At 41.5% G+C, this 27331-nt stretch overlaps 3 protein-coding genes across 3 annotated transcripts in view; all 3 read right to left on the bottom strand.

Moving 5' to 3' along the window:
• The window catches only part of LOC125230898 (frizzled-4), a 54859-nt gene extending 53661 nt beyond the window's left edge, over window positions 1-1198 (bottom strand). Inside the window, exon 1 of the mRNA XM_048136169.1 lies at window positions 51-1198. Within this exon, the coding sequence (XP_047992126.1) occupies window positions 51-958 (908 nt within the window). The 5' untranslated portion in view covers window positions 959-1198. The remainder of the gene's footprint in view (window positions 1-50) is intronic.
• Window positions 1199-1345: 147 nt separating this feature from the next.
• On the bottom strand, window positions 1346-13096 carry LOC125230894 (ralBP1-associated Eps domain-containing protein 1). Its single transcript, XM_048136161.1, has 5 exons — window positions 12776-13096; window positions 12280-12690; window positions 10945-11101; window positions 6863-7034; window positions 1346-6304 (listed from the first exon to the last, which is right to left on the bottom strand). Exons 1-5 carry the CDS (start codon window positions 12923-12925, stop codon window positions 5053-5055), a joined length of 2142 nt encoding a protein of 713 aa, XP_047992118.1. The 5' UTR covers window positions 12926-13096; the 3' UTR covers window positions 1346-5052.
• A 10836-nt stretch (window positions 13097-23932) lies between these two features.
• Window positions 23933-26893, bottom strand: LOC125230905 (glyceraldehyde-3-phosphate dehydrogenase 2-like). The gene is made up of 2 exons (XM_048136186.1): window positions 26743-26893; window positions 23933-25151 (listed from the first exon to the last, which is right to left on the bottom strand). The coding sequence occupies exon 2, from the start codon at window positions 25147-25149 to the stop codon at window positions 24151-24153; it is 999 nt and encodes a 332-aa protein (XP_047992143.1). The 5' UTR covers window positions 25150-25151; window positions 26743-26893; the 3' UTR covers window positions 23933-24150.
• Window positions 26894-27331: the final 438 nt, after the last annotated feature.

Here is a 27331-nt window from a genome sequence, read left to right as displayed (position 1 = left end):
GGCAACTAAAGGTGTAACTACTAAAGGTGGACAATTAAAAATAGACTCACCAAACGGATGCAGCGAGACCGAAGTAGTAGAGCAGGAGGAAGACGACCGCGCAGTTGGGGTTGGCGAGGCCGTCGTGCGCCAGCAGCAGGCGCGCCGGCGACGTGGAGTCCTTGGCGCAGCCCGCGGCCGCGCGGCCGGCCGCCGCGCGCACGCCCCAGCCCGCCGCCGCGGCGCAGCGGCACAGCGCCACCAGCACCAGCGCGCGCTCCCCCGCGTCCCCGCGCCCGCCGCACGCCAGCTGCGCGCCCGCCGCCGCCAGCGTGCACACGAAGCTCAGCGCCGCCCACGTCGCCAGCCACACCTCGGCCGCGCGCCGCGGTCCGCTCTCCCACAGCACCTCGGCGTCGCAGTACTGCGCGCAGCGGCCGGAGCCGCGCACCCACACCCAGCTGCCGGCCTGCAGCAGCCGCCGGCACAGCGCCGGGCCCGCGCCCGCGCCCGCGCCCGGCTCCGGCACGGCGCCCGAGGCCGGCGCGCGCTCGCCGGGGCCCTCCATGCACATGTGCTCGTGGTTGTTCTCGGCCGGGAACAGGCTGCAGTCGAGCTCGGCCGGCCACGGGAACCCGAACCCGCGCAGCACGGGGTAGCAGCGGGAGTAGACGCTCTCGCAGAGCCCGCGGCACGGCCCGATCGGGAGCGCGACTTTGTCGGTGCACATCGGCACGTACACGGCGCACAGGAACAGGTGCAGCTGCGAGGAGCAGCCGTACTGGACGAGCGGGCTGAAGGTCTGGAGCGTCACGTCGGCGTCCGCCTGCAGCGTGTGCCGCGCCAGGTTCGGCATGCCGGTCTGGTTGTACCCTATGTTCTTGCACATGGCCACTTTGATAGGTTCACATGTCCGCACGGAAGCCTCGGCGGCGGCCCCGGTCACCACTGTCACTAGGAGAATCGCGAAGCACTTCATGTCGGAGGACGAGTTAGTTTGTTTTCATTGTAGTCGGGAATGTTTACGCGCGCGACGCGACGTGGCGCGGACGTGCTCTTGCGGCGACGGCTCGGGCCGGTGTGCGGTGCGGGCTGGCGGGGCGCGGAGGCGCGCGGCGGACCCCGCTGCACGCTGAGAAGGGCCGCGGCCGCAGGTATGCGGTATCGTAAACGAGGGAAAGATTTTCGGGAACGAGAACTCCTCGGACAGGACGAGGAACGAGTGTGTCGCGTGCGTCGCTCGTTATCACTGTTATCAGTTTATCACCGCGGCCGCGGTGCGACTGTTCTATTTCAAAGACGCGTATCGATTTTCCGATAAACTCGATAGTGAAGGGGGAATACGAAATTAGGAGAAATACGAATGAAATTTTGAAATAAATTTATTGTACATATTTTACTACAATAATATTTAAGCGTTACTGTATATAAACTTTAAGAAACATATAAATAGGTAAATACAATGGTGAAAAGTACTTCAAAATTGGACCGAAATGTATTTCAGTGGGGTTATCAAGCTTCAGATATTGAGGATAGTAAAACGCGGAACGAGAAATTATATTTACAAGCGAGCGACTCGCTCGGGATATTCCGTATGACTAAAATAAATGATAAATACTTTTACAGTAATCTTATGATACAAATCGTTTTCACACAAATTCAATAAAATTGTACACTACGCTATAATTGTAATATATCTTGTTTACAACAATTTTCGGCTGACCGAGGCGCTTACATTTCTATTTTTTTTTTCTAGCCATTTAAACGCCGATCTCTTGATAGTACATTTTTTACAATCCCTAAACTAATGCATATTATACAACATTCACATTTTAACAACTCCGCCGGTTGATATTTTAATATATTTATACAATAGCTATAAGCGATACAGTAAGATTACAAAGGAATGCAATACATACAAGCGACACTACTCTACTCGTTGACTTCAATGCAGCTTGTACCGTGTACGACTATACTGGTACGGACATACTTATAACGATAAACAACATACATTTGGCTGACTGAATGTGAGAACTCGGGTTTTACGTTTGCGTTTCAAATCCAACTCAAAAGAATTTTTAGATTTTCAGATAGTTCATTTATCTTCATTTAAAGCCAGGTAAAAACAGGTAAACCTATTTAAATGAAACCTAATACCAATTTACCATACATCCAGCGAATACACCAAAACAACATAAATGCTAACACTTCATTTGCAACAAGGACTAATCACAAAAAAATTGTAAAGTCTAAGAATCTCTTTCATATAACAGCTAATATAGATGGCGCTGTGCAGTGTGTGTGCGGTGATAAGGTCATCAAAAACTGACTTAGCTAGTCATTTATATAGATAATTCGGAATAACCGGCGTATATTTTCTGTGGAAATTAAAAATACACAAACATATTTTATATAAGAGAAAGTTTTAATACGCCTACAGTGATAAAGTACAAAAAATTAGGCTTTGAAGTCAGTTTATTCTATCATTTCCACAGGAATATCGTGTACCTAACCTTAGCTCATATTTTTGATCCAATTACTACAATAATATATAACAGTGCCAAAAACACAAAAAAATGGTGTTTAAAAATCAAACTTACACCACAACATTTTCTAAGACTTTACAATCATTTTTAAAATGAATAAATCTCTAATTATGTTATAGAAAGCGTTAGTTACTGGCACTACTTAGAGAATACTCGAATATAAAGCTATGCTCGGAAGGAACGGATAAGATATAGTGCACAACCTTAAACACAATTACAAACTCGTACGACGGCGATATGTGATTTCAATTTGGCGATCATGCTATTTAGCATACTAAGTAGCCATTTTACTAAAGCAGTGTTTGTTTCCTTGCCATTTCTGACTTTCCAGAGGGGAAACTTAGGCCTTATTGGGATAATCACATTTTAAACCCAGTAGGTAGGATTGCATTTTCTATACATATACATATAATTGTATGTATAATCTTGCTCAGGCAAATTATCTTCACAACTTCAAACGACGGTTGGAAACTTGCCAGGCGGTAAATTAAAAATCATTCATACATCGCATGTACACAATAATATAAGTGCGAATACTATAAAAAGTTCTCACGGTACACAACACATGTCAGAAACAGTGTTTATATGAGATTGATGCCTAACCAAAACGCAACGAATCGCAAATTCTCTGTCACTAATGTCATAGGCCTGAGTAGACGCTCGGTCGGCTTGGCGTGCAGCGGGGCGGATCCGCTCGCGTGCACGCTATGCAGCGTCGACTCCGGACACTTGTATGAGCTTCAATTGTTTGACATGCATGAGTATGACGCACGCCCCGCCCCGCTCCACGCCCAATATGAGCGTTCACTCAGGCCTTATTACTAAGACCGTCAGCCACGCTAATATGGAAGAGTGATAGCACAGTATAATAAAGAGTACTATCGTACAGTATGGCCACTGGATCTCGGTTACCTCAGTTATCGCCTGTCAAAAACGCGAACAGTCGACCTGTCATATTTCACTCGTACAAGCATGGTACGCGTTCACCTACAAGAGCTTAAGATTGTATGCTGGGAACGCGCCTCTTTCGTATATTTGATCGCCGGTGTCCGAGGTGTGGTGATAGACAGATTTTACTATTTCGTTCGCAACGGCGAAAACGATTGGCATTTTCGATAGGCCCTTTGACCTGTGTGCGTAGCTGAATGCATAAACGCTCACGAAACGCTCACAATAATAACTCTTTCGTAGCTATTCAGTTTTTTTGCTCTTGCGTATTGGCGTAGCCAGACTACATTTCGGCGGCGTTTGGCGTCGCAGAAATGCGATTCGGCTACGGGGCCTGATGGTTACCTATACAATAATATAGTCGGACATGCAATGAAGTATTGTCTAAATGCATTACAAGTGAACACTAAGCGATGTAAATAAAACATACTGACGTTAGCTTTGTGACTATTAATGATATTCCTATCATATTAAATTACTATAATACATAAATTACTAGGTTAGTCACGGATCATTTTTACTTTTGAGATTATTATAAGCCGCCAGAGTACAAAATATCTGTATATTTTTTAAACATAATTTATACTTTACGAGACTTATACATAAATGGAGAAAAATGTGTGATTCAATACAATAGCCTCTTAAAGCTACTTACATGCCGAAGCGTATGAGTATCGGATAAAAATTTGCCGACATATTGTTCAAAAAGTAATTAAATACCTTAAATATCGATTATTACCGCTATGATATTAAATCAAATTAGGAATGGAATCAATTTTGTTTCGTCTAAGATCACGAAAAAATACATATACTACATTATCGATATTTCACACTAGATATCGATATACATGACGGAATAAGTTTGCAAAAATATTCCCGCTGTTTCTTGAGATTGCATATGTTAAATATCATAAAAAGATAGATACAATAATCACGGTAAATAAATGTTATTTTACTTTGCACCAGAGTTTTCGACCGCTCACTTGGCCGCCTATCCTGTTAAGAAACATTACTTGAATATTATAAAAACTATTTAAGTGTTGCCTCGATTCAAACTAGCATTATAAAAATGTCTCATTACTTGTTAACAAAGCATTAAAGAAGTGTCTGTCAATTAATTCAGGACAGGTTTACTTGATCAGCTAGCCAGAACTATTGAACTCGGAAACGATCCGAAAAGTGGTAGGCGACGTAAGCGTTAATATTTTGTTATGGCGTCGTCGCAGCATCTTTAAAGGAACGTACAGATGTGTAAAGGTACGTACGAAGGTGTCATGCTGTCTAAGTCGGTCTCAATACAAGACGTACTAACACTGTCTGAACTAGCATGACAAATAAACCGTAAAAATACGAAGGAAAACCGTTTCGCACTACGTCTGTATCCGAATTTATTTTAAAGATAGTCGACAGTTATAATTCGAATTATTTTTAGCGATAGATAATCACTAGTCGTCGCCCGATTAGAATTTACCACACAGACGTGTCGAATTAGGGATATATATGGTAAATTAGTATCGCATGCCGGTAGGTCGCCGTCGCTAGGGTAGTCACCGGCGGCCTCGCTCGGAGCGGGGCGCGGCTACACGGCGTCGCGCGGCCGCAGCCGCACCCGCAGCTGCTCGCGCTCGCGCGCCACGTCCGCCAGCTCGGCGCACAGCGCGCGGCACACGCGGTGTAACACGGCGTTCTGCTCCTGTAGCGCGCGCACGCTCGGCTCCTCGGCCCCCGCCGAGCCTTCCCGACTAGGTTTCCGGTATACTTCGAACGCCCCGTGCATTTTGGGAGCGTCTTCCCTATTGTAGCCGAATCCTTCGCCGTCGTATTCTCCTCTAGGAGCGAAGGCGTCGGGCGGGAAGGCGGGCTCGCCCTCGCTGCGCTGGTTGACGAGGCGGCGCGCGGGCGGCGAGGCGGCGGAGGGCGACATCCTGGGCGGCGGCTGCGGGGGCGGCGCGGGCGCGGACGCGGGCTTGAAGCGGTTGAGGTCGAGCGAGCTGGAGCGCGCGTGGTGGCGCAGCGGGCGCGGCGGCGGCGGCGGCGGCGGCTCCTTCTTGGGCAGGTACTGCAGCGACGCCGGGCCCTCGTCCGCGTGCACCGAGGACTCCCGCGCCGGCGGCGGGGGCAGCGCTCCGGCGCTCTTTAGAGGTTTCTTCGGCTGCGGGCGCTGGATAGATTTGATCTCTTGCGGGGCGCCGTTGGGGGCGGGGTCGGATGGTGGATTTAACCGCTTCGGGCTGGCGAGCTCGAAGGCGTGGGCGAAGTCGTCCCGCCTCGGCGAGGTGCTCGATCGGAGCTCCTCCCCGTGAGGTACCGTCACGTCTGGCGTGACCCTTAGCGCCACCGGGTGGTATATCTTCGGGTCCCGCTCTAGTGCGGACTTGTGGAAGTCGAAGTTGACCGGTTTGGGGCCGGGGCTCGAGACGCTGGAGGTGGGCGAGTCGACGAACTTCGTCCACTCCTTGTTGTTGACCTGCGGGTCGGGTTTGGGCGGCGTGAGGGAGGGCCCGCGGTCGTCGGGTTTCGGTTTCGCTTCGTACGGGTCGGGGGCTTCGGTTTTAGGCGCGAAGTTGAAGTCGGCTGAGGTTCCTGAGCCGAACATGTCGGCTCCTAAGTCTACTAGGTCTGTAGTAGGTTGGGAGTACCTGGGGTCTCCTTTGGGGGCCAGGGCCGGTGGTAGGGTTGACGGGACAGGTGCCCCGGCACGTCGTAACACTATGAGGTGCATGGCGATGCTGAACTCTTCTAAGGAAAGCATGCCGTCCTTGTTGATGTCCGATAGCTGCCATATCTTACGTAGATCCGGCACGGATAGGCGAGATTTTTCGAAGAACAGTCTGAAAGAAAACAAGTCGTTTTAACGAATATTGAACATCACATAAGTACATTGGCACTGGTCTATCCAATATAAAACATTGCGAAGAGGATCAGAGTTGAGGCAAACGCTTTTTCCGTCTCACACGTTTGTCTTTCACCTGGCAGTAGTATGTCCGGACAGCAGGCCGCGCTCCGGCCTGAGCTGCGCGAACTGCGCGGCGTAGTGCTGAGCCTGCTCGTTGCTGATGCTCCACGCGTCTCCTCATAGCCTCCGTCTATATTGTCTACGTGCGGTCTCACCTGGCCGTGTGTCCGGACAGCAGGCCGCGCTCCGGCCTGAGCTGCGCGAACTGCGCCGCGTAGTGCTGAGCCTGCTCGTTGCTGACGTTCCACGCGTCTCCTCATAGCCTCCGTCTATATAGTCTACGTACGGTCTCACCTGGCCGTGTGTCCGGACAGCAGGCCGCGCTCCGGCCTGAGCTGCGCGAACTGCGCCGCGTAGTGCTGAGCCTGCTCGTTGCTGACGCTCCACGCGTCTCCTCATAGCCTCCGTCTATATTGTCTATGTGCGGTCTCACCTGGCCGTGTGTCCGGACAGCAGGCCGCGCTCCGGCCTGAGCTGCGCGAACTGCGCCGCGTAGTGCTGAGCCTGCTCGTTGCTGATGCTCCACGCGTCGCTGGTCGCGTCATCTCCGTCCGGTTCGCCTTCTTCTTCGGATGAATGGCGGTCGGATGATTCCTCCTCCGTCCCTGTAAGAAAATATAGGAATATAAATTAGAAAGTGTTTAAAGTTCATGTGAAGTATAACGTAAATCTTTGACCGCCTATGACGTCTTATGACTCATAGCCACTACAGCTCAATATCAACCTTCGTGTATTCCAACAAGCATCAGATCACGATATAATAAATGACGTGACACTTATAGATTGGCAAATCTATACATTACAGACTGCTGTAAAAATATTTCTATTGAAATCTATATTGTTTTTTCCAAAGTAAGGATTTCTCCAAAATCTTATTTAAATGATAAAAGTGCTTAATCAAATTCTAGTGTCATAAAAACGTTCCTATAGCTTAGCTCAGTTTTGTCCATAATTAGGTATTAAGATTTTTTTTTTCGATCATTCAATTCAAGTACGAGCAACAATCGCAACATGACACGTGTACGGCTGCAGTACTTGTTGAATGTTCACAATATACTGATGTCACAGAGAATCCCAATAAGTGGAGTATACTACCTACACCAACATTGCAAACAAATTATAATCCTGTTACATTTTTATCCAAACAAACCATTGCTGCCAGTTTTTCACCAAGTTTTCCTTGTTATCTGTTGGTTACTAATTTGATTAGATGAATCAAATTTGACGTGAGGAGATAACGAGGAACATTTAATGGTGCGAGAGTGCGAGAACTCACATGCGAGTTGCATGACATTGAGATATTTGATTGGTGTGCTGAATAGGCGAAACGACTAAAAAAACTAATTAGTCCGTCAGTTAGATTATCAAAGAATTTTAGACACGTATTTTTTCTTTTTTCTCGTCAACGAAAATGACGATGGTACAGTGCGTTGAAGTTTCGCGTGACGTCACGCCTAGGTACAATTTTTACTTAGAAGTGATGTCACAAGCCCCCACTCCGGAACTTGGATGCTCTATATCTTTGTATTTTTTCATTAATTAGAAAAAGCGAAAAATATGTGTTCAGTATTTTTGGACGATCTAACTGACGGACTAAAGAGAATGTCTTTTTTTATGTAGTCGTCATCCCTATTGTATGTAACCTCAACAGTCCGCAATGAAACTAGCATCCCATGCGAGTTCGCGCGTCTAAATGAGTCTTTATTAACAGTGTGCCGGTGCCGAAACCAAGTCTATTTTAAAATAGGTTGATTTACAGTTTTACACAATAATAATTATTAAGTACCTACAATGATTCTCAAACTGCAAAGGCTACAAAGCGTTGTATAAACAAAGTTCTTCAATTTTATCTAATGAGAAAATCTTTTAATTGTTAGGTTAACTAACTAATTCATGCCGCCTCCAGAAGTAATAAAACAGCGAACGAGACGTCTTTTGAAGGCCTTTATTCTCAATATTATACGGCTCTTAATGTGTGTGGTTAATTCTCGTGCAGACTGCCAATGCGTCATAGCATAATAAATAATGTTAATCTCCCAGAGGACTATATTGTGACCTTCCTAATCTGCGTATTATTGATCCACATTGGTTTAGTCTGTGGTTTTCCTTGTACTTCGTAATATACGAATTTTAATACGGTTAAGCAATAAAAATGATAAGAAACCGAATTGACGATGACGTATAAATGTAAGACGGGTATAAACTCTAAAATAAATGTTTTGCCAACCGGTCTTGCCTAGTGGTAGTGACCCTGCGCGCTAAGCCGCGGTCCCGGGTTCGAATCCCGATAAGGGCATTTATTTGTGTGATGAGCACAGATATTTGTTCCTGAGTCATGGATGTTTTCTATGTATATAAGTATGTATTTATCTATATAAGTATATCGTCGCCTAGCACCCATAGCACAAGCTTTGCATAGTTTGGGGCTAGATTGATCTGTGTAAGGTCCCCCCCCCCCCAAAGTTGTCCTTGTGATATGACCATTTTAATGATTCAATTTTTTTAACAGGAAGCAGGGGCGGCTCCTCCGTGATTCTATCGCCTACAAGTACATGCAGGCGACCGCGAGTTCGAGGCCTAATCAGGGGTGGCGCGCGTTCTCACGGAACACTTTTTTTTAAGGTTCATATGCGATGTCCGCGTGTGGAATGGCTAATAGGACACCATACCAAAGGACATTTTTACGCAGATCTACTATTGATTAAGTCCCCCGAAAAGATTCAATAAGGCTTGTGATGTTGGAACTTAAACAAAAATATATAAATAAAAAAACTATATATAGGTATACCTAGAAACTACCCGAGACTTGAATTGAATATAATAGTATAACATTTTATCTGAGTATTAATTCGTCTTAATCCATAGGCAACCCTATTGCCGGGCGCTGCGCACCGCACGTGTGGCTCATTTCTTTGTAAGAATTTTGTAGGCATTTAAAACGGCGGCATGTCGTGAACATCAAAGCAGTGGGCCTTCTGTACTTGTACTATTATATATTACTAGCTTTTGCCCGCGGCTACGCTCGCGTTAGAAAGAGACAAAAAGTAGCCTTTGTCACTCTCCATCCCTTCAACTATCTTCACTTAAAAAATCATGTCAATTCGTCGCTCCGTTTTGCCGTGATAGACGGAAAAACAAACAGACACACACACTTTCCCATTTATAATATTAGTATGGATGTGCTGGCAGTGAGGGTTTTGTGACTAAATCTCGTATAGCAGATTAATCTGCATAAACAATAAAGCGATCACTATACGAGATTGAGTCACACAACCAGCGTTATGGACCCTTCTGTGTCGGAAAGCCATTACTTGTACCTTTCAGTCAATATTTTTAAAAGACTTCCATGACGCTTTGGTATTTGTCAAGTAGATGTTTTATCAATGATGTAGGTGAGGCGTGTGTACAATTAGATAGTGTTATCACTTATCAGTAATTAAATGCACTACACTAGACATGGCAATTTCTTTCACTAAAATCACTGTAATGAAAAGTTACTCTAATACTAAATACCTAATACTAAAGCTATTTTAATTGATAGACACATTCTATTTAAGCTGATAGCCAGACAGGATGAACAGACCATTTCTAGCATGAAAATCTATAACTTTGAAAATGATTCATGTTACTCGTACAATTAATATAAAGAAGTTCATCTTGCTAGGTTTTGACAAATATAATCTTATAAAGTTTTAATTTGCGTTAAAGTGGAAATTGGAGTTAAGTGAAAATTTTCCTGTAAAATAATTAGAAAATTTGATTATCTAAAGAGTTTATTAAGTGATTTATTTATTTACATTTAATTACTTATCTAGTCATCAGCCAACTTCAACAGGAGAGGCCTGTTGACATGCCATGATAATGATAACAATTAATTATTTATCTGGTAAAAATCAATAATATAAAGCATTAAAGGTTGCAAAGTTTACCAGTATCAAATGACAAGGAAACATGTTGTGTGGAAAGCAATTTTAGCATTGGGTTGTAATTCTCAGAGTCCATAAAAGAATTGTAACTACTGACCAAAGCTCGAGTATTATAGAGAGATACTGTCAATGTAAAATGTGTAATCAGAGTGCATAGACAGCCATCTTTCGACACAAGCTTAAAACTTTTGAACCTCAGTTTTGACAATTTGGCCCATATTCTTAGCTTGATATGTGTTAAAATGACAAATGTGTTAAAATGTAAAATATTAATATTAGCACCATCTAGCCGAGCGTCCCAAAGGTGTATCGCCATCTAGGTCACCATACCTTTTTCTGTATAGTGTTGAGGTACGTTTTTTTCTTAGACTTTATCTGTCTACATGGAGTTACATATGTCTTTGCTACTGACAAAACTACTTTTTTCTACTTAAAATAAAAAAAAACTATAACAAGAAACAACATCAACAGTTTTAAGAACAAATTAGACAAACATAATAATATGAGATAAAGATACCAGGATACAGGCCATATCAGTTGTTTTTTCAACTGCCTGCCTGATATATATGTATAAATAATAAATACATACCCAGTAGCCTGGTGTGTTCTTCTCCGGTGTTGGCCGGCCACACACCGCGCCCCGTGGCACTGTGCTCCCACACCGGATGCACTCTCTCCGCTACACTGTTGGTTGGTGTTGGACTCTCACTGGCTGTGCTCCATGGTGATCCGTTTTTACCTCGGCGCTAGAAAAATAAATATACCATTACAAAATATGGCTGAATAGGAATGGCATGCTCTCCTGTCATCTATGTGCCTGATGTATTATAATACAATTCTATATAAGGTCTTCAAATCAAAAGTGAATAGGCAATTATTAAACTTGGCTCTATCTTAAGCATTGTCTTCTCCATCAGGTATGACTGGAATTGATTATTGATCAGTTCATAATTTAAAAAAAAACCTATTAGTATGCTACAAGTATCTGAAAGATTTTTAGAGAACAAATACACATTTATAACATTGATCACTAGTTAAGCATGCAACTCATTACATTGAATAAACATATATTAAAAATCTAATTCACTAAGCTCATACAAATATCAGGGTCTTCACAACTCTTTAATAGGTATGGGATTCCCCTACACATATGCATTACAATATGAACCACGTTAGGTACTTACTACACACTATATATATAATAATAATAAAATAATAATTTAAAGATTAATATCTATTGATATTTAAAGATTAATATCTAAATAATAATTTAATTTATATCTATTGTCTGATACCAATTAACGAGAAGACAAGAGGTTTAAACTATTGTAAATGGTTTCTACCTAGGCTAGTAGAAGTTTGTCTGTAAAATAGATAAAAAAATGCTTCATTTAGGTAACAAGGACAAAGCATCAATACAATTTATCATGCATCATTGGTTAACCAATAAACAGTGTGCAAGGTCACCGGATAAATCAGCAGACATGCTGAATAGGTGATTCATTTTGTTTATACGGTAGTTAGAAATTGTACATAGTGTCCTGTAGAGAATGATCAACAAAACAGTATTTTTTTTTGTTTGGAAACAATTAAGTGTCACAAGAACTAAAAGCTGTTCTCAAAGAATTGAAGTTTTTTTTTCAAATGACATGTTTCAACCACATGAAACTTAACAAAAACATTACATAACATATGTGTAATACTGGTTAAAGAAACTCCACTTGCTCTAATTTCATTATATTATAAATAAATAATATTAAGACAGGATAATGTTGCTTTAATGGGTGTTAGTAATCTTTATATAGTTTCAGAATGTAGTTTTAAAATGTGTAACTTTCGGTTTTAAAAATGATGATTGGATAATTTTGTAAGAGTGGGCTCGAACAAGATAAAAAGCGATATATTTATGATATTCTCTACTTACCCCATGTGTGTCCGACCGCTGTGACATTGTTTCAGACTCCATTTCCGAGTCGGTGCTCAGGGCTTCTGTGTTGTCATGAGACAGAGTTTGTGCCACATCACTATCTGATAAATTTGACTGCAATCTTATAGGTTCATATGCTCCAATATTACTAGTAAAATTTCTTTCTCTCTTAGGGATATGTTGTTCCTTAGGTGAATTAGATAATTGTATTAAGTCTGCACTAGCCTCGGAATTAAGAGCCCATGTAAACCTTGGCAAGGGCAGGTCCAGGGGAGTGGACAATAGTTCAGGCTTCAATGCTACATTTGTTTGATGAGCTGCTATTAATTTTAAAGTAGAATAAAACTGTTTTCTGTTCATATGATTCAGCGATGCTGAGTTACTAGGTGCCACGCTTATATCCATGATCTGTAACATATAATTAAGTGTCCATAGTAGCTTCACACAATTATTCTATTATTATTCTAAACGTGTAAAGTATTGAATATATTACCTGTTTTAGGATATCGTTAGGTACATTAGATGATCTAAATAGTTCCGTTGCTTTTAAAATTGGTATTTTCCCATTGGATTCCTCGTCACAACATAAAAACAAATCACCGAAATATCTCATTTCGGTTTCTGTCAAATTGAGATCCTCCATTATACCAAAAACAACACAGTTTACCTAGCTTATACACAATTCATTAAGTTAACAGTAAAGTAGGCAATCAAAAGATCCATTATCTGTTAATGTACACCATATTTATGCAAGAAATAAAAAAATCTAAACTCGTTCATCACACAATTTACACGAAGCAGACGAATTTGTCAGTGACAGCTGCCGACGGACGACGTGCGGCCATCATAATTAGTGATGCGTATGATACGATACGACATATTACCGGTTTTTTATTTCTTTACCTGATACTAGATAAAAAAAGGTTAAAAATCAAAGCTACCAACATCGCAGTTTACAGGAATCTGAAAATGCGATTTTAGAGCCATCTTTTGGCAATCTTTATAAATAAAAGAATTTAATAATTTGTACCGTACTCATTTAACGCTTCTTATTTAATCTGTGGCTTTAAAAAACAATACTTTGACACACTTACTTCGTCAGTCACTATAAAAAGGCGCGAAATTCAAATTGGGGGTACCAAACAATTATAAGGGTGCGCGCACACGGGCGACAAAGTTGCTCGGCGACTTTCGTATTTGTATGAAAAGTTGCGTCGTCTCGTGTGCGCACCTTCATACTAGCCCATAGACCGAGCGACGGAGACAAAACAGTTTTGTCTCCCGTCTCTGGGGGCCCTAAACTGTAACTTACTTGTTAGGCCCCGCGCACACGGAGGCAACAGTTGCTCGGCGACTTTCGTATTTGTATGAAAAGTTGCGTCGCCTCGTGTGCGCACCTTCATACTAGCCCATAGACCGAGCGACGGAGACAAAACAGTTTCGTCTCCCGTCTGTGGGGGCCCTTAAACTATCCTAAGAGTCTGGCCCTTATTACTTCTGTAATAACCTAACCACAAAATTAAAATTTTGAAAAAACCCCCGACCCCGACATAGTGGACCGATTTTCATGAAACATGGCTAAGAACACTCCAGACTAACTCAGCTTTCAGACAAAAAAAACTAAATCTAAATCGTTTCATCCGTTCGGGAGCTACGATGCCACAGACAGACAGACAGACAGATGGACAGACAGACTGACGGACAGACAGACACGTCAAACTTATAACACCCCGTCGTTTTTGCGTTGCGGGTTAAAAATGACACACTATCCCTTGAATGCGCTGGATAGGAGGCGGGTCAGGCGGGGTGCAATCGCCTCACAAATCTCAACATGGTTGGTGTTCCTTCGCTCAAAGACGATCGCTTCCGCGGGACGATTATAATACCGGACGAACCGTAGAAATCTCCGCCAGCGTGGAGACCTCTGCTATCCTTTTCAATCAATTCTTTCATTTTAGTTTACAGGAGGCAAGTAAATTGTCTGATGGTGATGGTAAGAGATTATAGATTACCATCGCTCACGCAGTGTGACAGCAGAGGGTGGAAGGACATTGCTAGCCTGTAAAATGGGACTGAAGGCCAGACTTTTTCGCAAAACTATGCTATAGTCATCTAATTGTAATAGTGACATAGTAACGTCTAAAGTTAGAGCACGCCATAAACATTATAATGGAAATTGTATTCATTTCACCCTAAAGGTGCGTTTAAACGGCGCGTGTTAAGGTGCGTTTAAACGGCGCGTGTTAGCACGATCTTACGCGAGCCGAGCCGTCCGTGTAGATGTGGCTCGGCTCAATACGAACGCGAGCCTGTGCGTTTACACGGCGCGAGGTAGCACGATCCTACGCGAGCCGAGCCGTCCGTGTAGATACGAACGAAAGCCTATTATATTGTTGCGATTTTTGTGACCGAGATGTTTTGGGTTCCATATCGATGGTTCCTCTTCATATAATTCAATAAAGCTTTGAATCATATCATTGCTCCACTCCATAATTCGAACACATGAAAACGCCGATAAATAAATTTATAGTTTAAAAAACTCTAGAAAAACACGCTTTTATAAATGCACGTAAAAGCCAAAAATAAATTATGGGTCGTTCAAGTTGTCTCTATTTCTGGGATGAAGAGTAAACTATGTGCTTTTAATTATAATATTTGATTGAAAAAGCGTGGGGCGCTGCAGTCGTGCTGCAAGTCCAGTTAGCGCGCCAATCTGTGTAAACTGCTTCTCGTAATATAGTTTAACTTGATTTCTCAGCAAGTTATACAAAAAGATTTTCCTGTTACAGCGCCCCACGCTTTTACAATCAAATATTATAATTAAAAGCACAGAGTTTACTCTTCATCCCAGAAATAGAGACAACTTGAACGATCCATAATTTATTTTTGGCTTTTACGTGCATTTATAAAAGCGTGTTTTTCTAGAGTTTTTTAAACTATAAATTTATTTTATACTTTTTAGTCGTTAATAATGAAATATCTTTAAAATTTAAACATAAATTTATTCCAAGTAGGCGAATTTCGCAAGCCATTTGTCAGCCAAATTTTTTTCATAGTGCTGCGCTAATTTGAAGATTAATGAAATACGGAACTTAAGGATTTCATCTTACTCTGTAAGAGGATAGAGACAAAGGGTTGAATTTTCTCAGTCGCACTCTAGTATATTTACGTTGGGTTGAACCTGGATATGTATTGGTCGAAGCTATTGGTGCATGTTCTATTCGGTAGGGATGTAGTAGAGTTTAATAAATGAAACACATGTTGACTCTCCAAGGCATCAATATGTAATGTCGATTAGAATACAGATAGAATAAGCTGATCATTATGAGTAATACAGTTTCCATATATAAAGCATCTAGCCTACTTAATCTAATTAGGTATGCTTACACATCACACCTTCCCCCCTATTTTTTTTTTTTTTTTTTTAGAAAAGAAAAAAAAAATATTACACAAAAAAAATCATGTTTAATGGCCCCTGTACACACATGGCCAACGGTTCCACCAGCCCTTTGTGAAACCCCTTGGCCAAGATAAGAGCCGCTGTTTACACATTGGCGAACCAATCACTTGGCATTGGCTCTTCATGAAAGATGGACGTGTAATGAAAAAATCTAGGAAATTCTTGGTCATAGACGTTGTCGAAAAAAAATATTAAAAAATAATAACCCCGTAGTAAAATTAAATTATTTGCAATATTAACAATTTTTTGAATATTCTGATAAGAACATTTATCTTTTTTAGGAAATACATTAAACATTTGCAAGGTTATTTTATTTCCTAAAATCTACACTATTATTGGCATAGATAAACTTATTATTTTCGTAAATATATCACTACTGTCCTCTCTGACGGCTGACGACCAACTGAATGAAGCGCCAACGTGTAAACGCAGTTGGCCATTGGCGCCAAGATCCTTTGATGTGTGGACAAGAAACCGACACGAATCGGTTGGCCGGCAAGCGCAAGCGCCAACTGCCAACTTACGGCCAAGTAGCCCTCTACACACATGGCCAAGGGGGTTGGTGGAACTGTTGGCCATGTGTGTACAGCGGCCATAACAAACTTTCAAATTAACCTACAATAAAAATACAGGTCAATCACTTTTATGTGTTATTGTATAATACGACACGCTCATAATTATGGTGAGGTGATTACTCTCTTAGGTTACGATAACAATAATATAATGAAATGTGACGCACACCTGGTGCACCGATGAGTCAATGATTATGACTAACTTATTACTAGCATAACTCGTTACATAAAATAAGGAATAGTTCTATTTTTATGGATTACATTTTGTTTATTTCCTATAGAAACTTTTACATTAACATCCATGTCTTCAATAACAGAGTATGGACCTAAATACACTGGGTCCATTTTTTCACGTCCTTCTTTTTTCACTAATAATAAATCGCCTATTTTATACTTAATTGGATTACATGTTTTATCATATCTTTCTTTTCTTAACTGCTTTGACATAATTAAATTATTTCTGGCGTCTTCCTGAGCCTTTTGCAATCTATACCTTAAAGCTATCGGATAATCATCGAAGTTATACACAGGATCTATATTATTATTAGTTATATTAGTTGGTAAATTACAAAGTTTTCCGAATACTAATTCGAAGGGAGTATACTTAGTTTCAGAATGCATAGTCGTGTTATAACTGAAGCACCAGAATTGAAGCCAGTTGCTCCATTCGTGAGCCTGGTTATCCGTCTGGATTCTGAGGAAAGCTCCCAGGGCCTTATGAGAGTTCTCCAAAGAACCGAGACTCTCATGGTGATATGCCGTGGATTGTATCTGATTTATTTTTAACAATTTACACGTATTTCGCATAGTTGAAGAAATAAATTCAGAACCTCGGTCTGTTGCTATCTCGCGCGGGATGCCGTAATGTAAAATAAAACCTTCAACGAATGCTCGCGCGACCGTTTCGGTCTCTTTATTGGGTAATGGGTAAGCCCATACGTACTTAGTGAGCTCGCACTGTATCGTCAATATGTAACTATACCCGTTGTTATCTTTAGTTAAAGGGCCAACTAGATCTAGATACACTTTTTCACATGCCGATGTGGCTGTGGTAGTAATAGACATCGGTTCTTTTATGTGTTTATGGAATTTTTGCTTTTGGCATTTATCGCATTTTTTTACAAAAGCTTTTATGTCATTTTCCATGCTTGGCCAGTAGTAGTGACGTTTTATATTATTCGTCATCCTACGCATACCCGCGTGTCCGCTAGTGGGTAAGATATGAAAATCATTCATGATGACTCGCCTGTCATCTTTATTCTTTACTTCTTTTGCACCCTTTATAATACATAGTCGTGGCCCGGACCACTTACTTATATTTTTTATATGTTGAGCTAGCTCTTTGATAATCTTTTCATTGTCTTTGTTTTTAATAACGCATATTTCGTTAATGTTTATAATATTGCAGAAAGCTTCCAATTCCCTCATGAAGAAAGCTCGTTTCATACATGATAGGGATACTGGTGCAACGCTAATAAGTGACAATGAGGGTGTATATACAAACGTATTGTTTCTGCTATAAATACAATCATTCATTTTCGCACACTTGCGATACTCTTCTGAATTAAAACTTAATTGTGTTGAATTGTTAGGTTTTTTTAGAATTTCGGCCACGTTTGGGTGATCAATCCAACCGTTTTGGAAATCCGTAGTGCCGGCATTTTTTTGCCTTTCTTTCTCTTCCATTCGCTTCTTTTGCCCACGTGTTGTTACGAACATAACTCTTTCACTCATGTCTTTCAGCTGTTCACTAGTTATCTCAACCCTTGATAATGCGTCTGCAGCCACATTATCTTTACCTTTCAAATACTCTACCACAAAATCGTACTCCTGTAAATACAATTTGAACTTGGTTAGGCGGCTGGAGGGATCCTTCATGTTAAATAAATAGACTAACGGCCTATGATCCGTAATTACTCTGAAACGTCGTCCAAATAAATAAGGTCTGAAATATTTTATTCCCCACAAAATAGCTAAAAGCTCTTTCTCAATGGTGGGATAATTTTTCTCCGCTTTGTTCAGGGGTCTACTGGCGTAAGCAACAGGTAAACCATCTCCGTTTGATAAAACGCAGCCTATCGCTATCCCTGACGCATCGGTGTGTATTCTAAACTCGTTATCTTCTGAAAAGTTAGGATATTGTAGCAATGGTGGGTTACTCATTGCTGTTTTTAGGGTATTAAATGCATCTGAACATTCATTAGTCCATACAAAGTCTACGTTTTTTTTAAATAAATTATTTATTGGCTGAGCTATTTCGGCAAACTTCGGAATAAATTTTCTGTAATAGTTCGCAAACGCTACGAACCTTCTAGCTTCATCTTCATTTTTTGGAGTTGGATAATTTTTAATCGCTAAAATTTTGCTTGGATCTGGTTTGATTCCATCTGACGTAACTAAATGGCCTAAATATAAAATTTCCTTTTTTAGAAACGTACATTTTAGTGGGTTAAGTTTAAAGTTGACTTTCCTCAGCCTCGAAAATACGTCTATTAAATTTTTGCTATGCTCCTGAAGATTTCGTCCCATGACGATAATATCGTCAAGGTAAACGATACATTGTAAGTAATTCAAACCCGTCATTGCAACTGTCATTGCTCTGCTAAACGCACTAGCACTCGTTTTTAGACCCATTGGGAGGCGCTTCATTTGGTAGTGCTTATCAGCCAAAAATGCCGTGTATTGCCTACTCTTAGGGTCGAGTTTTACTTGATAGTATCCTTGATTAAGGTCCAAGGTGCTGAAATAAATTGCACCAGACAGTGAATCCAATATCTCGGTAATATTCGGTAATGGAAATTTGTCATTCTCTATACGCTCGTTAACTTTTCTGTAGTCAATTACGACCCTCCATTTCTTTTCCCCGCTGGAATCTGCTTTTTTAGGTACTATTAACAAAGGACTAGCCCATTCCGAATAGGACTCTTCGATTATGTCATCTCGTAACATTTGATCGATTTGTTTTTTAATTTCCGCTTTTTGAGAGTGAGGCAATCTGTATGGCTTACTGTAAACTGGAGATTCATTAGGCTTTAAATGGATTTTTTGTTCGTAAAGGTTCATGGTATTCAGCTTATCACCTGGTAGGTGAAAAATATCGGCAAACTTAGCGCAAATACTTGAGATGCTGGCGTTTTCTTCCGAATTTAAATAATTCAATTTTAACAAAGAAAGCAACAGTTTCACTCTTTCGGCGTTATTTGGACATTCATCAAAATTAAGAACGTCAAATTCCTCCAGTCGCCTAATTTCGGGAGTAACACACTTAATCCTCACAACCTGCTCTCGCGTGTTCAATAGTTTAACAGTCAAATTACCATCCGTACTTCTAGACAAAGAATTTGCTATGAAAATACCCTCGCATACTTCGCTGGCATAAACAACAAAATCTCCCGCGACATTAATGGGAACTTTTACAAAAATTTCACTTCGCGAAGGTAACTCAATGAATGATTGTTCGTTACTGCTATGTGTAGAGTAAACGCGTACCGGTATAAAGGATGTGCGGTTACCGTTTTTCAATTTCAAAACGTCCGTTTCAAAATCTATATTGCCTCTATATTTTTTTAAGAAATCCTGACCCAGGATCCCGTCCGCGTCAACCGGTAAATTTTCAAAAACATGAAATTTGTGACTAAATGATTCATTTGTCTCATAAAATAAATCGAGATAGCTGTAACCAACAGATGTAATTACACCGCCTAGCCCATTTACGTTTGTTGTGTGTGGGTGAATCATCGGAGCTGTTGGTCTTATCGAACCATATTTGACTGCACTCAATGACGCTCCGGTGTCCAATAGCCATGTCAACGACTTTCCATTTACGTGAAGCTGAACTGAATTCACGTTACCGAAGGCCATAATATAAGGTAAGGTGTTAGTTACGAAAAAACTGAAGATCAGACGATCTGGCTGGTGACTCGTTCGTGTCATTGCACTCACGAGCCGTGTTTACGTACTGCTTATTATGGGGCTTACGGGGTCCGAAACCGTTACCATTATGCCCGTAGCTCTTACGATATCCATGGCCGCGTAAACCACCCCTGAAAGCGCCACCGCCTCTGCCTCTGGGCAAGTAGGAAGCGCGTCCTTCGGTTTTCCTGTACTCGTACTGCGGGTGTCTCGCTGCACCTACCCTACTGTTGAAATATACATTTCCACGACCCGAAGCTATTTGGGCTCTTGCACCCCTACCGCGCACCGCGAACACCTGCTCTGAGGGTGTTGGTGTCATCGCAATCTCTTCATCCTTAGCACCCTGTATTGCGTCTTTAAGAGACGTGTAATTGCGAGCCGATATTACCGTACTTAACCGGTCATTTCGCAAACCACTGGTAAACCTGTGAATAGCCTGCCTTTCATTAAGGGGTTTTAGAACACTGTAAGCACTCGAATCACCATTGGCTTGTGAAATTGTCAGCTTGACAAAAATATCCTCTAAATCTCTACCGAACTGCTCTATACTCTTTCCCGCCTGCCTAGCCGTCTGCAACTGTTTCTGCAAAGCGGTATCCGACCTCCGAGTTAGCAGATGAAGTTTCATATCTGCAATTAAACTCGCTACTGTGGTATAGGTACCTGTTAACCGCAGTTTTGCATTGTAAGACAAACGTGTTTTCAAAACGAAATTTATCAACACCGGGATGTCAGCTTCGACTATCATTGTCCCATACAACTCTATGGCGTCGATTAATTGCAAAGAAACCTTTTCAGTATCATCCATGACGGGCAAAAGAGAGACTGCCGTCTTCAAGTCGAAATTCGATTTGGAACCCATGTTTGAATTAATTAATTGTTGCGATTCCCCGAACAGTTGCAATATTTTAGCATATGCTCTTTCGACTTCCGCAATATACTGTTGTACCTTATTGTCGAGGGGCACTTCCCCCTTTTCTACCTTTGAAATTTAAATCTCTAAATAGGCATTATACTCGTTATAAACCGACTTTGCTTCCGAAAATTTTTCCTGCCCTAACTTCTCGCTTCTTCTAACTGGCCCAAGCTTAAGCAAATATTCCTTAAAATAATTAATGCGCTTATAAAATTCTAAAACATCTGGCATAACTATAACGAGCCTTAAGCTAATATAACGCCACACGATAAGGTCTACAGTCCATAGGAAAATAATTCACTACACTTACATGATTTCCCGGCAGGCCGATGAAAGTCTTTGTCACTTCACTACACTTACATGATTTTTCCGGTAGTCCGATGAAAGTCTTTGTCACTTAGTTCGTGGTAGGACACTCACACTGCTTTGCCGATCCGCAGCGCTCCAGGAATCCCCACGACAGCCGCTGCCCGCCACCTTAGACGGACGCACGCCTGCGCATCACCATAGCAGCCGCCTGGCGCTCGATCTTCTGCGTCAGACACTTGTGGATCCTTTTCCAGACGAGATAGACGAAGATAACGGTGATCATCACTCCCATAGCCATCGTTATGTATGATTGCCCATCCGCGTGGCTGATGTCCTGACTCGTCCTGGCGCTATTGCCCTGACCGGCCTGAGCTATGATGACCTCTTCCTTCTCCACTCTAGACACAGTTTTCCCCATCTTGAAAATAGCAAACCGACGAAATGCTGCAGAGAAGCCTTAGTGGTCGTAGTTCCTCAACACGCTGACACGCTTTGGCAAGGTCGCCATGTATTGGTCGAAGCTATTGGTGCATGTTCTATTCGGTAGGGATGTAGTAGAGTTTAATAAATGAAACACATGTTGACTCTCCAAGGCATCAATATGTAATGTCGATTAGAATACAGATAGAATAAGCTGATCATTATGAGTAATACAGTTTCCATATATAAAGCATCTAGCCTACTTAATCTAATTAGGTATGCTTACACATCACAGATATGGAACGTGGACGCGACATTTTGCTAAGCAACTAAAAGACTGATAGTGGCTCTGGGAACTGTAGACCTTCGCGACATGCTTAGCAGTAGCGTGGCGTGAAATTTTTCGTTGATAAAGCCACCCCCCCACCCCCCACCTTATTTTCGCTCTTAAGGGTCGCAAGAAAACCCACACCCACCTTTTTTATATACTACGTTAATCTTTCTTTTTTTCGGGGGCCGAGCCCCCCTTTATTTACTCTTAAGGGTCACAAGAAAACCCTAACCCAACTTATTTTTAATATTACGTTAATCTTTCTTTTATGCGGGGGCTTCGCCCCCGAGCCCCTCTTGCTTTTGCTCTTAAGGGTCACAAGAAAACCCTTAACCAACTTATTTTAAATACAACGTTGATATTTATTTAGGCAATCATGGTCGCGCGATAAATGATAAAACAGCAGGCCGTCCCTATCGATGCCCGATGTTTTATCGTTTATCGCGCGACCATGATTGCCTGGCTGGGCTGCATATTTAAGGGTCACAAAAAAGACCCTAACCTGACTTAGTTTAGATTATACTTATACTGATTCGGTCTTTCCTTTTTCCGCTCATAAGGGTCGCAAGAAAACCCTAACCTAGCTTAGGCCTCGCTTCGCTTCGGTCAATAATAGGTTTGTTATAACGTTGAAAACGTAACGTTCGAAGTTCATTACGTGGCCTTTCTCACAAGCGCAAACAGAACTATGATACGATATGCCATCATGGAATGCCAGTGCCTATCTTCGGGCTTCATTATCAGACCTTGAAACCTAATCGTGGTCAAAGTTCATTATAAGACTTTTCTAATAAGAAACCCAAAAACAGCTATGATAAGAAGTTCCATCATGTAGTTCCAGTTCATATCTTCCGGCTCCAACATCAGACCTTGAAACCTAATCGTAGTCAAAGTTCATTACAATACTTTTCTAAGAAACCCAAAAACAGCTTTGATACGATGTTCCATCATGTAGTTCCAGTTCATATCTTCCGGCTCCATCATCAGACTTTGAAACCTAATCGTTTTCAAAGTTTATTACAAGACTTTTCTAAGAAACCCAAAAACAGCTTTCATACGATGTTCCATCATGTAGTTCCAGTTCATATCTTCCGGCTCCATCATCAGACTTTGAAACCTAATCTTAGTCAAAGTTCATTACAAGACTTTTCTAAGAAACCCAAAAACAGCTATGATACGATGTTCCATCATGTAGTTCCAGTTCATATCTTCCGGCTCCATCATCAGATCAGTTCAACAGTACCATATTATTGTATTGTCATCAGAACTGCATACAGCTGCCAATTTTCATTACGCTACGATCCTTGGAAGATGGTTAAATTAGCCTCCGTAGATTCCATTACATAGTTAGTTACATACACGACGACCTAATAAAAGCGTGTTAAAAACTTAAAACTCGACTTCCGTCGTCGCCAAAGGTCGTCGCGCGCTTTGTACCATCTGTTTAGACGGCGCGTATTAACACGAGCCGAACCGAAGATGGCGCGCGCGCCTTTGATCCGTGTCGAAAAAACCGACAAGTGATGGATCGCGCGAACTTTGCCGAGCCGAGCCGAGCCGCGCCGAGCGTAGCTGTTTAAACGGCGCGTGGCGCGCGGGATCACGAGCCGAGCCAGGCTCGGCTCGCGTTATCGCGCGCCGTTTAAACGCACCTTAAGATAACACCACTACACACATTAACAAAGATTGTATTGGGAGAATGATTTGGAAATGAAGGAAAACTTTAATACATTTCTATATCAACATTTTAATTCCGTGTATTTTGATATTACATACATAAATATTTCGTGTTTTATGCAAAAACCGAACAACAGATTACACATTCAGAGCTACTGTCAAAGTAGCAAAATAATTTAGATAGATTATTATCACTGCATTCATTTAAAACTTAAATTATAAGCGCCGATAATCTCGACATGTAACATATATCTCTAAAGCTACGAATTTAATCCTTGGTCTGGATGTACTTGATGAGATCAATGACTCGGCTGGAGTAGCCATACTCATTGTCGTACCAGCTGATGAGTTTGACAAAGTTGTCATTGAGGGAGATACCGGCAGCGGCGTCGAAGATGGAAGAGTGTGTGTCGCCAATGAAGTCAGAGGACACAACCTGGTCCTCGGTGTAGCCAAGGATCCCCTTCAGGGGACCTTCAGCGGCCTCCTTGACCTTCTGCTTAATAGCGTCGTAGCTGGCGGGCTTGCCCAGACGGACAGTCAAGTCAACAACAGACACGTTGGCGACGGGGACGCGGAAAGCCATACCGGTTAGCTTTCCATTCAGAGTGGGAATGACTTTGCCGACAGCCTTAGCGGCACCAGTGGAGGCGGGAATGATGTTCTGCTGAGCGCCACGGCCATCACGCCACAGCTTGCCGGAGGGACCGTCGACGGTCTTCTGGGTAGCGGTGGTGGCGTGGACGGTGGTCATCAAACCCTCAACAATCTCGAAGTTGTCATGGATGACCTTGGCGAGGGGAGCGAGGCAGTTGGTGGTGCAGGAAGCGTTGGAGATGACCTTAGCAGAGGGGTCATAGGCGTCAAGGTTGACTCCAACAACGAACATGGGTGCGTCAGCGCTGGGGGCAGAGATGATGACCTTCTTGGCACCACCCTCCAAGTGAGCGGAAGCGGCAGCAGTGGTGGTGAAGACGCCGGTGGATTCTACGACGTATTCAGCGCCAGCCTTACCCCAGGGGATGGCCTTGGGGTCGCGTTCAGAGAACACGGCGATTTTGTTACCGTTGACGACAAGGCTGCCATCCTGAGCCTCAATGGTGCCCTTGAAACGACCGTGAGTGGAGTCGTATTTGAAGAGGTAGACCATGTAGTCCAGGCCGATGAAGGGGTCGTTGATGGCGACCACGGACGCGCCCTTCTCAATCGAGGCGCGGAGCACCAGGCGACCGATGCGGCCAAATCCGTTGATACCGATTTTCGACATGGCTGCAAAATATAACAAAAAAATTAGCAACTATTTCTATGGATAATACAATGATTGGGATGTGCAATGATTGGCCTTCTATTCTACAGATATCTATCCTAAAGTCTTTACTTGTGCTTGCTTATTGAAGACAGTTTTCCTAATGGAATCATTTCACACATTATGTAAGTTCAAGGCATGTATTATTAATATTATTATATTAAAAGTCTGCCTGCCTGTTCATGCAGTGTTTGCTTGTAATCGAAATGTAAAAAAAAAGGTTCAGTAAATAAAGGCTATTTTTAATTATTTATTTATTTATATTTATAATGTGACAGTTGTATTGGAAAGCATTATCAGACCAAACAATAAATCACTAAAATTGTACATTAAAAATGTAAATATAAATAACTCATCATTTGAATATCACTTTAATTGAAACCAATTCCAGTGATAAATTGCACATTCAGAGCAGAGCTGATAGGGAAGTAGGTACAATTTAATTAAGAATACAACATAGTGATTCTTTAAATTGAAGCCAATAGCAGCAACTTAAATTTTGTTTCTTCTTCTTATGTCACTGAGTTACTTTTAATAAGTTGCAATAATGTAATTGGAATCCAATAAGAATAATAAAATTATGATCCACATTCCAATAAGCACAAATTTATAAATAAGTTTCAAGTAATGTTTTTTGAATGGCCTATTTAGTTATTGGTTAAACTGGAACTAAGATGATATGTATTGAAAAGGAAAATTTTGATAAAATTAAATCTTCAGTCTTATAGGACAAGCAATATAGGAACACAACTGTTTAGATTACTACTTAGGCGCTGTTTACTACTCAAATAATTTAGGTACTTCATATTTTTCACAAGGTCAGTCAATAACTGTAAGGTCAAAAACGAGAAAAAGATTACATGATCAAAAGCTCAAACAAGAACTACATAAAACCGGAGAGGAGACTAAACTAAAATCACCATGCACATTTTGTTCTTATTCTAAGCATACCTACTTAAAACACTTTTATTGATACTAACGATTATCAAATGAAAGCGATAAAACTAATAAAAACAAATTAGTATGTTTTTGGTACAAGGTACAATATAGTTGCTTGGGCTTCAATACTGTTTCATCACCTCCAGTAAGATAATAGCGATAATAGAGGTTAAACAGACAACAAAACACTAAGGCTAATTTAGAAATGACCGACCGTGACCTTGGTCCTTGGACGGAGTCATTTTGAATTATTTTGCTTAAAATGGGTAGAAAATTTGCATAAGAGTTTAAACCGCTGCAAATCTATGACTACCGGCATAAGAAGGTCGCATAGAGGTCAAACTTGCTAACGGCGAATGAACTAACAAAACATACTAAATAACAACCGAAACTGTTCTAGATGATTAAAAACAACGTCTTCAGTTTTTAGTAAGCTGCACATATTGAAAAGGATCATAATTATTCATCAAAGAGAATTGTTGTAAATGATGATGTAAACGTGATATTATTACCCAATTTTAACAAAAATAACAAGTGAATTTTGAAAAGGCTAGTATTATATGCCTGTGAGGTGTAATTCAAAAGCAAGTTACATTGCATTAAGCACTAACTTACCGGAATAAAGTTTAGATGAAGTGGCTGTGACACTGAACACGTACGCCGCTCACAAGATGGAGTTTAGAAATGTCAGCCGAAGGACGTCCTCGCCTCGCGGCAATTCGGTAGGCGGGGCGGACCTAGATGATCAATGAGTCATAGACTAGACACGTCATTACAGATGGTGCGAGAAGGAAAATATTTCGTATTATAACTCCCAGTGTATTTCTACGAGTTTAGAAATAAAAGAAAGTTACAAATTCAAAATCGGAAAATAGAAAATAGGCATGGGTCTTACGAGGTTGTATATTATATCATCATCCTTTTTGTGTTATCCCGGCATTTTGCCACGGCTCATAAGAGCCTGGGGTCCTTTTTGATAACTAATCCCAAGATTTGGCGTAGGTACTAGTTTTACGAAAGCGACTGCTAAATGACCTTCCAACTCGAAGGGTAACTAGGCCTTATTGGAATTAGTCCGGTTTTCCCACGAGGTTTTTATATTATAATAATAAAGGTGCTATAATATTTCAATGTAAAGTTATTTTGTAGCCCTATAAGGGTTAAGAACTGGTAGATTTTTTTTAGTCTCTATAAATTATTATTC

Source organism: Leguminivora glycinivorella, chromosome 11 (assembly GCF_023078275.1).
Source record: "Leguminivora glycinivorella isolate SPB_JAAS2020 chromosome 11, LegGlyc_1.1, whole genome shotgun sequence".
Lineage (NCBI taxonomy): Eukaryota > Metazoa > Arthropoda > Insecta > Lepidoptera > Tortricidae > Leguminivora > Leguminivora glycinivorella.
This window is presented reverse-complemented; position numbering and strand designations above follow the sequence as displayed.